Source organism: Eptatretus burgeri, chromosome 2, assembly GCF_056783735.1.
Source record: "Eptatretus burgeri isolate ZD-2024b chromosome 2, Ebu_testis_v1, whole genome shotgun sequence".
Classification (NCBI taxonomy): domain Eukaryota; kingdom Metazoa; phylum Chordata; class Myxini; order Myxiniformes; family Myxinidae; genus Eptatretus; species Eptatretus burgeri.
The window spans coordinates 73,548,727-73,566,300 of record NC_140962.1 but is presented as its reverse complement, the minus strand read 5'-3'; the positions used below and the strand labels follow the sequence as shown (position 1 = coordinate 73,566,300).

At 40.3% G+C, this 17,574-nt stretch overlaps 1 protein-coding gene across 2 annotated transcripts in view; it reads right to left on the bottom strand.

Moving 5' to 3' along the window:
* Positions 1-17,574, bottom strand: part of LOC147032325 (adhesion G protein-coupled receptor G2-like) — a 100,603-nt gene that overhangs the window by 66,209 nt on the left and 16,820 nt on the right. For both annotated transcript variants that reach the window (XM_085869841.1, XM_085869842.1), the window contains 6 exons: positions 14,521-14,949; positions 13,866-13,898; positions 13,509-13,562; positions 13,138-13,348; positions 5,864-6,014; positions 1,905-2,069 (listed from right to left, as the gene is read on the bottom strand). In XM_085869841.1, coding sequence (XP_085725967.1) covers positions 1,905-2,069; positions 5,864-6,014; positions 13,138-13,348; positions 13,509-13,562; positions 13,866-13,898; positions 14,521-14,949 — 1,043 coding nt within the window. The remainder of the gene's footprint in view (positions 1-1,904; positions 2,070-5,863; positions 6,015-13,137; positions 13,349-13,508; positions 13,563-13,865; positions 13,899-14,520; positions 14,950-17,574) is intronic.

Genomic DNA, 17,574 nt, shown 5'->3' with positions numbered 1-17,574 from the left:
AGTCCAAGCCCACAAGATAAAAGATAATAACACAAGCACCAACGCCAGCAGCCAAGACGACAGACAGCCGCAAGACCTCGTGTCGAATGTCGATGCTGTGGGTGGTTATATATATCGTGGATCATTTAGTTTTAAGGAATAGCCAATCAGCGTCTTCGATATGGAGGCCCTATTAAGCAGGTTACCTGATTGGTTGTAAGTTAGGTTTAAATGTAATATAGTCATAATATGATAATATGAATAAGGAAAAGACATAAATTTACCTAATTAAAGATGAAGTGCACCGCGTGACCTTCACAACCCATCAACCCTCCATCTTACAAAAGTAATTTTCTAATAAAAATTAAAAAATATGTGTGTTTGCAATCGTGCTTACGTTTGAAATTATGCAGACAAAACCTGTTTTTGGTGCATGCATCATTTAATAAATAAAACCGTCAACCGTCAAATGTCGCGAGTCGCGAGGGATGAGTCACGGAGAGCGCTAGCTAGCAGCAGTAGAAAAAGACATGGATATACGAAAATGGCTAAGAAACGGAAAAAGGTTGCGGTTGTGGTTGTGGTCAGCACCCGCCGTGGTCGGCTGCTTTGTACTTCTGATGTTTAAGTTAAATGTTGTGTTTGGTGCTTTGCATATCCCATATCTAGTGCTTTGTGCATAACCTTACGTCTGTGTAATTGACTGCTTTAAATGCGGACTTTGTGGTATCTTCAGGCTGGTCGTATTTGCTGTTGATAGTTTAACGTGATGATCGCAGGTCATAGCCTACTGTATCTTATTTGAAAGTGCACTGATTCCGGTGCCAACCCCCCCCCCCCCCCGGTTTAGTCATTTTATCTCTGGTATATTAATTTTCTAATGCCAATTCTTGACAACACCTTGTATAAGTGCACCTGAATTGGTGCCAATTGTCTAATTGAATATCTGCATTGTGAATGTGCCAGTTTGTTGTGGCTCTCCTGCATTCGAATAATTTTAGGCCAAAAACATTGGAACATATTAAATCTAGCTGAGATCAATTTGGTTAGTATGCGACGGCAACCTCAGTATAGATGTGTCAATGCTGCATGAATACAATAGCATACCGGTTTATCAAAAAATTAAATATTATAATTGTGCCCCCCCCCCATCCAGTTCATATTTCCCCCTTAATACTGAGCCCTGGCAACGGGCCTGGTCTGCCTGAATGTTTGCAATGACATCATCGGCTTTTTAATAGCAGACGTCCATTAAATAAATCACAAAGCCTGCCATGTTCTTACGAGGTAATCTCAATGTTCAAAGTCCACTCACTAGCAGCAATGGTCGAATGTTTGGGTAGAACACATCTGTTGACAAACCTTTGGGCCTTACAACGGTCCATGTGCTGGGGAGTCTGCAGTACAGGGAGCTGCAAGCTGTCAGCTTTTTGAGCAAGTGCAGAAAGTTCTCCAACTCTTTCATTGTGCAGAGGCCCATTCCTTTCTCTCAGGTGCTTTAACAAGTGTTTTCGGCTTCTTTTAGAAGCTTTGGAAGCCATTTTAGGTAACAATCCTTCTTTTTCAAACACGATATACTTTATGTTTCTCCGAACAACACCACCATTTCCTGAGGTTTCTGCGCATGTGCACCAAACATTCTTGGGCAGATTATGTCATTTTGAAAGTCATATATTACTAAGGGAGGGAAGAGTTTCTGCAACCACCATTGCAACTTCAAACCAAAGATGTTGTCAACACAGTCATAAAGGATCTGTTTCACCCACTTCCCCTCCCCCACAAATATAGAGCATCAGTAGTACATTCGATCACATGTCAAGCCGTTGAAGAATGGCTGTTTGTCCTTATTATGGGCTGGGCACAAAACTAGTGAATTCAGCTTGTGGATTAAATCTGATAAGCCTTCACAATCATTGCCTGCTTACCAGGAAGAGGTGAGTGTTTTCGAAGACAGCAAATTGCAACCTTGAGACCTGTTCCCGCTCATTGGCACTCAAGCTATCCAGGAGACTTGCTGGCAGACGAATCTCAGCACCAACATTCTGTCTCCATTCCCCATCCGCTTCCCCACGAGAAATCGTTATCTCGCTCTGTGATGCATAATTCGGTGCTTTTAGAATCAATTATGTCCATGAGAGGCAATTAAATAATGCCTGTGCACGTTTGGTTATCAGGATATAATAAGAGTGTTATATTAACAAAACAAAAAAGAAACAAAGCTTGGCATAAGAGCCTGAATTAGGAGATGAATTACCAGTATGTTTGTCTTTGGAAGCCCATGTCTTTAAGGTTTGCAGTGAAGCAGCTTCTCTTCCAACAATATATTTATCTCTCCTGAGATTGAACTTGTGAATCACATTCATTCATTTGATCACACACTCTGTACAGTGTCGTTCCTATCATATTCTGCCTTTTATACTAACTTTTTGTGACTTAAAAAAATTATATAACATCTGCTTTGACTCGTTTTACCTGTAATTTCCACAACTTCGTCAAAGTGATTAAAATACTATCGGCAGTTCCTTTTTCTTGAATAAATTTTCAATGAAGCTGGTGTTGATTTCATGCTCGAGTTTAAAATGGTTTAAAGCTCTTAAAGCATTCCCCAAACTAAATTTTCTCATGAGATCCATTGACAAGCTTTTCTATCAGACATCATGATAAAGCATAGATTTAGGTAAGGACATGTTCTGATTGCTTGTCTCGTAATGCTTGTTTGAATCTGATGAGTATTTTTGATTTGTACATTGTGTAAGAGTGTTCTTTGTGCTTGTCTTTTCTGTTATGGTCACAAGTTCCTCCTTGGGCCTCAAACCTTTATGAGAAAACGGTCTATGCAGTCACGATTCTCGTTTAGATCTGCTCAAAGACTCAAGTTTATATTAGATACTGTTACTCAAACTGAAAATTGCTTCTATCAAGAAATCACAAACACATTTATTAAATTTAATTAAAAGGAGATACAAACAGGCCTGGTAAAAATCTACAAATAATCGTGAGATACAAATCCTCTATTAACTTGACTTTCCTAGTGAAGAAATCAGCCATGTTTCTTTTTTTAAAATCAACAATGGGATAATTAGACCAATATTTCGAACATTTGTAGTGCTTTTCACAACTTGCTATGCCCCGTCCCTCAAAAAAGTGGAGTTCAGCGAACCACAGGTCACGTGACCGTTGACGTCATCTCCAGAACGTGACTCGCTCAGAGTCGATTGATGAGATGTCGCGCGCCGTATAAAGTACGTACAAATGCATTGTGCACATTTGTTTGCTATCTCACTGATCGTCTTAATTCCTGTGATTGTTTCGCGGTAGTTTTTAAGAGTTTTAGCCTTACTTTCGAAAATGCCTGCAAGATGTATCATAGCAGGATGCAGCAATACAACCAAAGACGGTGTAAGCCTTCATGTATTCCCGAAAGATGAGAATCTTCAGATAATATGGACATCTAAAGTGAAGCTGACGAGGGGAAACTGGAAAGGCCCCAGCGACACGAGCGTCATTTGCAGCGCCCACTTCGACGACAGTGACTTTGATCACAGGCTCTATTCGCTGTTCAGTTTGAAGAAGTTGAGGAGGCTGAAACCTGATGCAGTACCCATCATCAAAAGCAATGTCGTCCGATAAATCCGTCCGTCCAACTAGTCTGATAAATCGGACGTGCTGTGGCTTTCTTTTATTATTCTCTTTTCTTCATTGTTTTCTACTGGCGCTACATGATGACAGTAGGAATAAAATAAATAAAAATGCAACAGAACATCAGATTTATCGGACTACTCTAGACAATTGTGTCGCAAGGTGTGTTCTGCACACAAGTTTTCATCGTATCCGGACAGCGAGATTGCTTCGTTTTATGCGTGGAGAGATACGGCCGATGACATGGGCCGGCCTTGCTTGTGATTCATTTGCCAGGGTGCAACATGTCCCCTGCGCTTCGCTGGTCACGTCACCTCACTAAAATATTTCTGATATCGAGCAGTATGCAAGTAGAATTTACATTATTGAATTACGAATAGAATTTAGTCTAACCAGTTGTTATTGCCAAGTCTTCCTTCTATGTCCTCCCGATCATCATGAACGCCGGGAATTTCATCGCCAGTTTCCTCTGCTTGTCCTGCTTCGGGCTCGAACTGGTAAGGCCGTATTCCATTTCCAGCTGCCTGAACTTCACCTCCTGCAACTACGTTATCCGACAATTCTCCATCTGATTCAGACCAAAATCCTTCATTTCTCTCACACTCACTGTCGCTACCAGACAAATCAAAATCCATGTCATCCATTATTCAAAACCAAATGTTTGATTTTTTTTAAAAGCAGAAATGAACGAAGCGTTTGAGTCGATCAATCGAATGTGGAAACATACAGAAAGCCAATACAATCACGTAGACCACCAACCCGAGTAATTTGCGTGCAGCCTTTGCTGTTCTGAAGATGACGTCATGTGGGTTACACATCGTTCAGTAGATTTTGGCAGAATTTTTAAGGGCGTTCCCTAAGAGGTTTGTTTTTTTAATTTTACATTTTGCAGAACGAGTATTGTGAAAAAACATTGTCAGATCAGAAATCACGATGATAAACTCCTATAGGACATATATATATATATATATATATATATATATATATATATATATATATATATATATATATATATATATATATATATATATGCAATTTCAGTACTTTTGAGTGTCATGGGACCTTTAAGGAAACTAGACTTGGTCAAGGCGAGTGACGGTCTGCATCAGCGGACAAATGAAATAGTAGATTTTTCTCCAGTCGGAAAAACTACTTTGTAATGGTTGAGCATATGCTTAGTCCTTTGGAATATGAGGCTGTTTACAACCAGGAAGAAGAGTCCATTTGTCCCATCTTGTCAGTGTTGTATTTACAACTCATTATCTATAAGGGTCGGTACGAAAGTAATGCCTCTTGTTTTAGTTATCACTAACTATAATTCCAATTACAATGGAAGTTCCAGGGAATGTGCACACATATATGCAAAAACGAAGTTATTTTTCCACATTGTCCTGTCTACGACAATACACTTCAATGAGCGCATCAATCCGACTCTTGCTTCCCGGTGTCACTGCGGTTGCAGCCTGACCATGAACTTTGAGGCTTGTCATCGATATCAGTTGCCCACTCTTAAAATTATTTGTCCAACATTGAATGGTGTTCACATCAATGGTGGAGTATACACATGCTTTATACGCCTATGACTATCCACTGGAGGAACCTCTTCTGCAGTAAGAAATTCAATAACTGTTCTCTGCTTTGTCTGCACATGTAGTTGGGCAGCCATTTTGAGAGCATGGTGTGATGTTATCACACGACTGATCACAGTGCCGCTCAACTTAAAACGGGTGTGAAAACCTTTCATTATGATCTCACATAGCTTCCTATGACGCTTTGGTTACAACCTGAAAAATAAGATTCATTACTTTCGTCCCGACCCTCGTACTTGTTACTTTACTCTGAGCTGTCTGGTTCTGGGTTGAATATATGACAAAACCTGTGCCTGATGCAGAACCAGAAAGAAGCACTGCATCATGGAGCATGCTGTCCTCCTGAAAGGATGGTAAATTGTCTGTTCATTGTTGACCTTCTGTACCATAAAAAGTAGAGGCCATTGGATCACACCATGGCAAAATTCCCTGAGTTTCAACTGCAACTCAACGGTGAAGGTTTGAAATCCTTTAGAACAAAGGTTGTTGCAACATCTATAAATCTATCCAATTCACATTGGTCTTTCAAAGCAACCAGTATTGTACGCATCTTGCTTAATGGTAGCATTTATTGAATCATTCAAAATCATAATTGACGTAAATATTTTGAAAAGTTGCATTTTCCAAAGCCCTAAGAAAGTATCTCACAAACTCACCTTATTTTGGTGCCTGGTCATGAAAATGAAGGGGTTGGCATTGCCAGGAAGAAGATTTGTCACGGCAAGAGCGATGTATTTGGAGAAAACCGGATCGTCAATGGACTTTAATGAGAGAATCATGCCCATGTGGTCGAGCGTCTTGAGAAGACTGCAGGTTAAATATGAAAGAAAGTAATGGCACAGGTGAAACAACATCCACTCCACCAACCAACTCGATTATTCCCATCCCACGATAGCTGGTTAATTATAAAGTTCAGTGCCAAACACTCTTGACTTTGACTTGTCTTGATCAAGACTCACTCCTGCCCTCTGACTACAGGACTGCTATCCTGGTGTAATCACATCAACTGGCTGGATCATGAAACAACATCTTTCAAAATAAACATTAAGCTGGCTGCCTTGTGTGCATGCATATTTGAATTAAAAAGATTGACGCATTTCCTAAGATGTTGTGACCATATAGGCCTTTTAAACAAATAATATGGTTTATATACAATGACTACAAAAAGTCTACACCCCCTTTCAAATTTTTCACCTTTTGTTGCCTTATAGCCTGGAATTAAATTGCATCAAATCAGACTTTTTCCACCTTTATTTACACATCGTAACCCACAACTTCCAAATGAAAAACAAATTCTACAAATTTCAGAAAATTAATTAAAAATACAAAACTAGAACATCCATCGATGATCTTCATCAATCTTGGCAGAATTAGAGCAATTTTCACATGATGAATGGGCAAAGATTTTACCATCTCACTGTGCACTAGAGACCTACCCAGAATAATTAAAGGGATTTTATTTCCCAATTAAAATAATTACTAGGGGGTGGTGGAATCAAGATGGAGGAGTACGATGGTGGGTTGGAGGAAGAAAGTGCAAACACGAAATTGACGATAAATATTTAACTATTTACAAGAGAAACAAATATCTCGAAAGGCACGACACACCAGACTCAAGCAAAGAACGGTGGGGTGGAGGGGAAACGAAAACCCAGGTGAGGCCTTAGCTGCTGTGGAGGCATCAATGAATATAGTGAGCAGTCACAAAGCAGGGAGATAACGAAGCAGGTGATGAGGTAGGCGAGGCAGGACGATGAACAGGCTAACAAACAGCAGGCAGACGAAGCGGGGAGTCGACAAAACGGGGGGTGGATAATGGAGCAGGAACACGAGCAGGCAAGCAGGGCTATGAAGCAGGCACGACAGACAGAGCAACAACTTTTCTCTCACGATCTCCCACTCTCTCCTCGCTTCACACCCAACCCAACTCTCACGACACCTGCAGAACCCAGAGTCTCAGAAACTCCTCGCATCACTCTCTCGACAACACTGCCCCTCGCGAAGCTATCCAAGCTCCTCCCCGTCTCTTTCTGAGGATGCCATTCCTCCAAAACTACTCCTTCTGTTCCCGAAAGCCTCACAGCGGTGCCTTACCAAGGGAGATTAAAAAATGTTGCACATACAATATGTTAACCTTAAACCCTAATTAATTATAACAACACACCGCCCTTATTTGGTGTACATTCAAACAAGACATTTCTGAAGCTACGTTTGCCTGCTTATTACATTAAGATTTCTAGCTAATCGTACATGGACCATACTAATCTATGCATTTCTATCTAGTGTAGTAGCTTAACATGAAAACATTAATTTTTATTTCAAAAGTGTCAAACTTGGCATACGGCTTCTTAAGACGATTAAATACAAATTTAGAAGGGGAGCCCGGGCAAGAGATGTTTTTTGTGGTTTTTGAAAGCGAAAGAAAAATCGCGCCGGGGCGATGTGACCGCACCCAAATTGTGCTCGTTTTTCCCGCTGGAGGATGGGACAACTTGCAACAAAATGGCGGCTTACGCGCGGGTAAGTTGGAAATACGAAGTTTTCTCGATCATTTTTGCTCAGAATAGGCGACTAACATGACTGTATCATGACATTTATCAGATTTCGCTAGTTAATAAACATTCATTTTGATGGATTTGGAATAATCTGGTCACTCCTTGCATCCTGACGGGTATTGTGTTGCTTTTATCACCGACTGCCGCAGCCCACCGTGCCATCCATCGTCAGTCGGTCTCCCCAAACCCTAGGCCATGAATTTTAGGCCTGTTGCGGAGGACACTCCTCATGAAGTATTTTCTAAGAATAGTGTTTGTTTCTACTACCTTATCACGCAAATTTCATCTGGGTTTCTGACCAATTTCATGCCATGAAAATTACGTGGGTCTACCTACTGTCCGTCTGATAGAAATCAAGTTGCTACCGTTTTACTTTTGTAAAAATTTCTCTATGATGCTTCATTGACTTGTAAACTTTGCTAATGTAGATTTTAACCCTGTGCCAAAATGAAGTCGCAAAAGGCCTCTTGTTCAAAAATGCTTCATTAAAAGACTGTTTCACAAGCTTCATATTTAAATTTCACAGTTTCCCTCTGAGTGAATGCATTCGGAAATTTCAAAAAATTACTGAGCATTTTTGAACAGGAGGCCTTTTCTGACTTAATTTGGCACAAGGTTAACATCTATATTGGTGAAGTTTACAACTCAAACAAATGAGGCATCATAGAGAAATAGGAAAAAAGTAAAAACGGTTGCAACTTGAACAGACAGTGCCTACTACGCCATACCTACTGTCCATTTGATTTATGCAAATTGCAAATTGCATAGTCAAAATGGCGATGGGGCAGGAATTCTCAAAATCAGAGGGACTATCTGTGATCCAATGTGCAATTTTAGGGGCCGTGAGTACCTTTTTTAAGAATTCTTGACCACTCCTACTATCCTAATAAAGATTCGCCTGGCTGTAGTTCAATTGACTCAGCAGTTTTTACGTTCTAACTAATTACATACCTACATAATTATTTTTATACCCCAAGACGTCATACCAAAGCTGAACAGTCAAAACAATAATTTTATGTCTTGTGTGGTTCTAGTTACCGTTTACCTGGCTCGAATTCACAAGTAGCAATTGTCTTATTTTTGTGGAATGATCTAGGCTTGTTAAAATGTTTGTTATTCATAGAATTTATTTTTGTGTAACTATAAATTTCAGGTCCCTTCACCGGGAGCGTGTTTATCGCAAACGCCGCGGCCGATCAACTGGGCCATATGCATCGTATGCCAGAGGGAGACAGCCGAAGATCTAAGGTGCCCCTTACATTCAAACTTTCACGTGGAGCCGTACTCCCAATATCTTCAAAACGTTGAACAATTTCGCCGGCTCAACGCGTTACCCGTTAATGTCCAGTACGGGAACAGCGAAACTGCAGAATGCTTCGTTACCAACCGTGCCAAGTGGCGTAAGTCCTGCCACGACAAGTTCAACACATGGAAACTGGAACGAACGAAGAAACGACGACATAGTGCGGACAGTGCAGACAATGAAGACTCAACCACAAGGAAACGACTTAGCAGGGGGGACGCAGCGGTAGCACCTGAAACGTGTATATTCTGTTCTCTGCCTGGTGAGCTGAAATCAACACGGTATCAATGTACAACAACTTTCTACTCAATTACATCGTCAACATTAAATGTTTACTCGATATTTCTTGTTTTCCAGGTGTCGTGATATCCCTTGTCTGATTGTTCTCATGAAGAGGCTGACAGACAGAAGATGTTAGTTCATCTGATTGATTCTCTGGACCATGGGTTTACCTGGATACAAGTACGCACAGTCGATAGTGATGTCGTCGTCATCCTGATTGGAGAATTCCACAAGCTTCTGAGTCGCTGTCCGGATCTGGTTCTATGGGTCGCCTTCGGAATGGGAAAGAACTTCACGTACTACAAAGTCAACGACATTTGTTCGGAACTTGGATATCGTGCGTCCCGGTGTCTACCAATATTCCACAGCTTGACTGGTTGTGACACCACGTCTGCTTTCATGGGCATTGGTAAGAAGACGGCGTACAAGGTATGGATGGACTTTGAGGAAGTGAATGATGCATTCATGTTCATCTCCGATCACCCATTCTGCAATCTTCACACAAATGAAGCTCCGTTCAAACTTATTGAGCAATACATAGTCAAGCTGTACGATTGATCCAGTACCTTATCATCAGTCAACACCTGCAGAAAAGATCTCTTCTGTCATCACGATAAATCCTCGTTGGATCGAATTCCGCCCACACAGGTGAGCTCCACTATTTTTCAGGGTTTGAGAGGTTGACTGTAGAACCGGAAACGAATCCTCAATTAAAATGCTGTTTATCCAACCCTGAATTTTGGTTGAAGCACATGTTCTCATCAGAAACCTTGACTACATATTCCAGGATGCCTTTGATCAGCATCTGAAGCGGGCAGTCTATCAGACTGGAATATGGACATGCAGCAAGACCATGCCATTACTTCCGTCGCCAGCAGAATTCGGGTGGCGCAAAGACGGGATTCGATGGTACCCAGTGTAGATTTCACTACTGCAAGTGTCAGCTGCTTGCCAAAAACTTATTAAATGTGGCTGCAAAAAGCCGTGCAGGACTTGCAAAGGCATAAAGTCCGATTTGCCATGCAGCGCCTTATGCAAGTGCCCATGCGATGTGTAAGGTAGGCGAATTCACACACTGATGAATGGCAATATCCAATCAAACCCTATCGTTCACTGATACTAACGGCGTGCACTATGCATTTCATTTGAAATTTATTCAACAAGATAGAATACTTTGACATTATCTGCAAAATGCATAATGTAAAAAAAGGTTGTGTCAATAATTTTGTGACATACTTCACCGTTACACCACCGAAAAGTACTTTTTGTGAAATCTGGGGTTCGGTTGCCATGACAACAACGAACAAAATCTGCCATAAAATCGTAATTTCAGATGGTTTTTTTTCCCAAGAAGTTCAGGAAGAAACAAAGGTCAATATGGGGAAGTTTCTAGGAAAATTAATTTCAAAAAAATTACAGTATAGACTATATAGACGTTCTTGTTGCCGTTCCCCCTATATTAAGTTTCCCGCCATTTTAAAGCCATTTTGAACAAAATGCAATTGGGTGAAATATTTTATCGTGAGATTTTATTGTATATCACTAGAAACGTTTAAACAGACGTTAAAATCGCCGTTTCAACAATATATATTCCTTTTATATGGTGATGCATGCCCTGCCCTACCCCCAATGGTGGCCATCTCGGAAAATGGCTGCCGAAGCAGAGCCATGAGGGGCCTACCCGGGCTCCCCTTCTAAAATCGTTCAGTATGGCCACAGGAAACCAGATACCAGGTTTGGTACTTTTGTCAAAAAAAGAAATGTTCTGCCATGTTTTGGAGTTAAGCGATTCCACTAATATGTTCAAAGGTAATATCTAACCCCCCAACCCCACCCTCCCCATAAGCGTAACAATATGTTCACTATTCTGAATATCTACATGAAAAAGCTTTCTGGTTCATGGTATAGTTGGCAATTTCAAATGAAAAATGTCCAGTATCTATACTAATAAATGTGTGTGTGTCAGAAAGTGTGTCAGTGTGTCTCCTCCATAACTCCAAAACCATAAAATCTAGCAGCCTGAAACTTTGCATCAAAATAAGGGAACTCCAAGGAAGTGCATGACCGAAACTTAGATGTTTGGGTTAATTAAAACACCCGTTTTGAAGATAATTAATGGTCTTATTTAATTATATCCTTTACTAGGTGCATCTTCGGTCACCGCTCTCTTTGGGGTCTTAAAGCGTATCCTAGGTTACCTCGCTGGGATCTTAATTCGCCATTTTGTTCAGCTTACTCAGCAATGCCTTGATTTGGAACAGTCTGCAATGATTTCTTTACAATAAAGTATTTTTTTTTCACTTTCCTCACTAATATTATCAAATGCCTGTTCATCATAATTACGTATCGCGTGTACATTGCAATGCTTATAAACATCCAGAGTTGTCAGCGTCCGTTGCTTTGTTTCATTTCCGTACATGCGATCACCACGATAATCTCTTAAACTAAGCAGAATTCCAAAATTTAAGCTCCAGAATCGAACTTGCAAGCAGCTGCGACTGCTAGAAAAGTGTTAATTTGTCCAATTCGGACATATTTGACATTTCACGAGTCTCCAGGGGGTGTATGTTTAATACGACAGTCGGTGATTGCTAATCGCGTGCCAAGCGAGCCGTTTCTTATCAACCATTTCATTGGGGTGCTTAAGCTACTTGGCGAGCACTCTACAATATTCGCACTGTCACTGAATACTGTATGTCGATCGACTTCAATAAAGCCGAGGGCTCTCTTCAGTATCGTCACTGAGCCCCGGACAGCTTCCAACTGTAGTTCGTTTGTTATAATATTCCCAGGGACGGTTTTTAATATCTCTGTGAGGTTCTTTGTCATCATTCCCGTAGCTCCAACTATCACTGGCACAATTTTGACATTCTTCAGTTTCCAGGATCTTTTCACTTCATTCGTCAGGTTTTGATATTTGGTCATTTTCTTGATTTCTGCATTGTTTAGTCCAAAATCACTTGTTTTAACACCTCAATTAGCAATGCCTTCTTCTCTTTTTTGTACCGAAGTATGATGTCTGGTCCCAACGCTTTGTTTTTGATGTTCACACCTGATGGGATCATTAGGTCATACGCCAGCACGCCCTCCCCTTAATATCCCTGCCAGCAGAGCAACGGGTTGTATTTGCTAGTACTCAATAAATGTATCAACAAGGATGCATTTTGTGGAAGTGATAATTTTTGTGTATGTAGTTAGTTAAACAACATAGTGTACTATTTTCATTATGATAAATCAATTAAGAATGTAAATATGCAGGGGAAGTGTCAGATGGCCAGCAGGTGGTATATTTTATTGTCCATTGTCAAGTTATTACAATTTTCCCCTCATCCTGCACTAAGTGCCAACCTGCGGGCAGTTCTGGCTTCTCTCATGGAGACAAGACCTGACATTCTAGATTGTATAGCTCTGTTAATTTGCCACCAAAGAAGAAAAAAATATTTTGTCAAAATCCATGAGACTTATTTACTGGGAATATGTTTTGTTTGTTTGGTTCTAAAAATAGATATGTAAAAGTAATGCACAATCATCACTCTTTTGGCATTTAGAGAAGGGTTACCGGATAGATCAACAATAATGTGCTCTGGTATTTTTATGCACTTGTTTATTTTGTGATGATAATGATGATGATCATGATCATAGTGATCGTGATGATAATCATGATGATCACAGTGATTGTGATTCTGATGGTGATAGTTATAATGGTCGACAGTATGATTGTAGAGGTGGTGAAAATGATGAGTGATGATGATTATGATGATAGTATTGCTTTTATGTTAATAATTCTGACCTGGTGGAGAAATTGACGAGTGAGATGTTGGAGTCTATAATTGCATCGTAGATCTGTAGTATTATTCGAGCAAGGCCCGGTGACAAATCGGGTGAAATTTTCGAGACCATCTCTTTCAAATCGTTGGCAATCTGCTGGACGTCATCTTCACTCATGTTTGCATTTTTTGTGAGGTCTTTCAAGGCCAAAGCCACTGCACAAGCATCAAACTCTGTGGATGGCAATCAGAGAATGTAGCCAAATTCACAACTTAAATTTTTCATTTAACAAAAGCGAAAGACTCATTTTGCACTGTGCTGGAACGGACGCCGATTCCGAACGTCAGCCTTCAACTTAAACTGCAGGAAAGCTTGTACTGTGCATATTCTTACCTTGTTTCTTCAAATCTGCATTTAATGCAGAGAAACTCGACAGGTCCTTTCTCACTGCAAAGGAGATTCAAACAAATCAAATTAATTCATCCAAAAGTTCTAAACTATTTGGCAACAAGTTTTTACACCAATTAGTTAAATAATAACTTCTAAATAAGAAAGAAGTAAACATGAAAAGCCAATAATAATCATGGTTGATTGAGGTTAACGAGGCTTGATCATGTCATTGAACTCATAAGGGGCCTGAGTTTCATGCATAACTTTATCGCCATTGTTTTGAATCTACAACGACGTATAGGTTTGACTTACACACGATTTCAGCATGCCTTTTGCTGTCGTGATTAACCTACAATTTACCTGTTTGCTCCTCACATGATGATTCATCTGGTGCTGAAAAAAAAGAAGAAAAAAACAAGGAAATAATTTAAATGATGTTTTAAGTGTAAAGTGATTTCATACAATCCCACATGTCAAAATTGCTTACTTTTGGAATGAGCTCATCAATTTGATGATTTCACCAAGAATTGCACAGACAGGTTGTTGCATCGACGCACATGGTGTCTTTCGGAGCAGACGTGAGACTGGCTGTGCCATTTGCTAGCATTAGCTACTGGATGTTAAAGCTTCCGCAACGTCGTTGGAAAAGAGGAGGCCATTGTGTGTGCTTGACACTAGCCAAATTCCAATGATTCCTGTCTAAATCTATAGGGCCAATGCATCAGCGGCGTAATCGTGCCTCAGTGATGATGGAACCAGCAGACCAAATTGATATTAGAATCCTGGTCAAATATGTGCATCTATAAGAAAAAGAAGAGTATGTGGCAATAATAACACAGTGGTGTCATCTCCATTTTAGGTGTAATTGAAGTAGGATTGTTGCTTTGGAAGCCTCAGCTTAAGAAGACTTTTATACAGTTTGTGTTCTGTTCTTATATGGGGGATACAGGAACAATGAAACAAAATAGATGGAAAACAAATTACCATCTTATTTTGTTTTTATTGTATGAATTACCTGAGGTTGAGGTGTTTGGTTTATTACTTGAGCCATTTTCTTTGTTCTTTAAATGATCATCTTTCACCTGCTCCTTGAGTATGTCATGTCTGCAGTCAAACGAGATGTCATTAAGTTGGATGCAGGTCCAAGTTTTGTCTGGATTGAGGCACCTCTCGTGCTGATTTGAATTGGCCTTATGCTTGTTTCCAAGGTGTTGGCCGTGGTTCACCGACTTCTTCATTTTGCACTGCGGGGTTGTACATGGCACCACAGGAGCTGAGATGACGGAAATCTGTGAACTGTTTGTTAAAACGTCCCATTTTGTTAAATTGTGGTCGATTGTAATGTTGATTAAGAAGCACCGGTGAAAGTTGCTTGAATTTGTGGAGACGTTTTCGCTGGCTTCTGAATTATCATTATTAAGATCTGAGTCAGTGTGACATGGATCTAATGGAAGAAGGGAAGGTGCATAAAATACACAACAATTGTTATAAAAGGCACAATTTATTTAACAGCTATTGCAATTACTGTGCAACCATACAGAAGGAAACTTCTAAACAGAGGAGGCCATTTAGCCCATCATGCCTGTGCCAAATCGATACCACATTTGGTTCGTCTGGCGCATTACTTCTCCACTATATGTAATACTTACCATTAATTGACCTTCCCGAACATAACATCCACATTCTTTGCTTACAATTAACTTACATAATCCATTTGAATCTAGAAGCATAAAATTTGGTCAGGTTCATTGCTTTCTCCTTTAAGACATAGCCTTCTTATGAGATGTTTCCTCTGCAGACGATTGGTAGGTATGTACTTTATAGGTTTATAAGTTGGTACCCAGAAAGATTGTTTTTGAGGATTTTTGTTGCATAAACATTTGGAGTGTCTGTGCCATCCCTACATAGGAAGTCCTCTCCTGACTTCCTGATAACATAGAACTGAGTTCCTTTTCTGCTGGATATATGATAAATTTCCCAGTCATTAACTTAAGTATGCATAATGAGATTTCTTACCAGGAGTATATTTTAAAGATTGTATTACAATCAGGATTGAAGGGAAAAATTTTTTTTTGTTGATGTGATTTTCATAATTTGTTTTTCTAAATCATTGAGTACTGAGACCAGTAATTATTACCTCTACCACCGAAGGTGGAAGTAGGTTATGTCTTCACCCCTGTCTGTCTCAGTCCTAAGAAACTCTTAAAATTTGGGGCACTAATCGTAGAAACAAGCCGTACAACAGCTATAAACCTCCCTCTATCATGTTGGGAGAAAAATCTCACATCAAAGAGAGATAAGTAAGAGAGAAAACATTAGATGTTTCTAACTCGAGTTATTGATTTGCAAAATTATTTTCAAAGGGCATTTTACATTTGACCTGTTGAACCTGAAATCAAATCAGTTCATCTTTATATTACAATCCATACCTGTGCCAAGTATGGTTGAAAACCCTTTAGTGATTCACAAATTATCATGGAAACAAAAACCGATAACGGGTGGACAGCTGGATGGACAACCCGAAAACATAATGTCTCTGGCTTTCGGTTGCGGGGTCATGAAAAGGTTACAAAAACAGACAAACATTCTAACGTGCAATTTTTCTCGAAGACCAATGTACGCAATCAAACAAAGCTCGTCAAATAGTGTACTGTATGCTGTTTGGTCCAAAGACCAGAGCTCATGGTCATACAAAAACACCATTTTGGCCAATTGAGACTGCCTTTTTTAATTAAAAAAAAAAGAAGGTAACAAATTGAACATTATGTTCAATACAGCTAAGGACATGTACTTCAACCCGAAGACCAAAGTACACAGTACAACAAAGCTTGTCAAACGAATTTACATCTACACTTCAACCTGAAGGCCAAAGCACATCATCATACGGTCCAAAAACACATGCAACCCACAGAGCCAGAAAGCATGATCATACAATCAACCTTTTCAGTTTGGCGACCACAGGCAGTCAACAGTATTTGGTCGATTCCCTCCAAGAAATGAGCTGGCAGGCTGTCCCATGAGTGAGGAAATTAATGAATACCTCTTATCTGTATGGCGACCATGAGGAACCCTTGTGCCATGAGGCAATTGCTGCAAGGGTCCTGAGGGGTGCCCGCAACACATCCTCGCTGCTCAGGTACCCAGTAGCAGTTAACTTACTGACTTCCACTTAGTTCCTCCTGTCCTGAGTGGGGCATTGGGCAGAAAAGTGTCACCATCTTGTGCGGTCCATAGCAATTTCTCTCACCCTCATCCACGTGGTGTTTCTTGTTTTCAGGTCTTCTTTAAAAGAGTTTTGCCAGGTCTTTTTTGAGTGACATTGTTTCCTTTTACCACTTAGTGGTATCGATTCGAGGGATACTCTGGCATGGTGGATATCGGGGAGACAAAAGATATGTCCGGCTAACCTCATCCTTCTTTCTGTTACGATGTCTGAGAGGCACCTTAACACAGGTCTCTTTAACACTTCCTTGTTTGTGATACGGTCTATCCATGTAAGCCCAAGAATCTTGCGGAGGCAACGTTGGTGGAATACATCCAGTTTATCTGACACCTTCGCTGTTCTCTTAAACATCTCACTGGCATAAATTGCAATGGGCACTACAATGGACATGTAGAGTATTGTAGAGACACTGAAAAACTGAGGCTGCGTTGCCAATTTTTGTGTGGACATCAATCTCAGGATCACCTTCCCTAGATAGTGTGTTCGCTAAATATGGGAAATGGTCGGCTTTCTCAATGTTTTCTTGACCAACTTGAAAAGGGTGACCTCTTTGTTGTTGCGTGATCACGGTCTTGGTCTTTGCACAGCTGATACGCAGGTCTTCTTTGACACTGCATTTCTCCAAGCTGGAGGTCATATCTTGCAGCCCAGTGGAATCTTCAGCCAGCAATGCAATGTCATCTGCAAAGTCAAGGTCTGCCAAACGATGTTGCTGCTATGAGATACTGAAGTTGGCACCCGTCATAGCTTTCCTCATTACAAAGTCAATAACCAAAAGGAATAAGAAAGGGAGAGTCTACACTCTACACCATTGGAGGTCCTCAATGCCAGACAGGAAATCCAAGC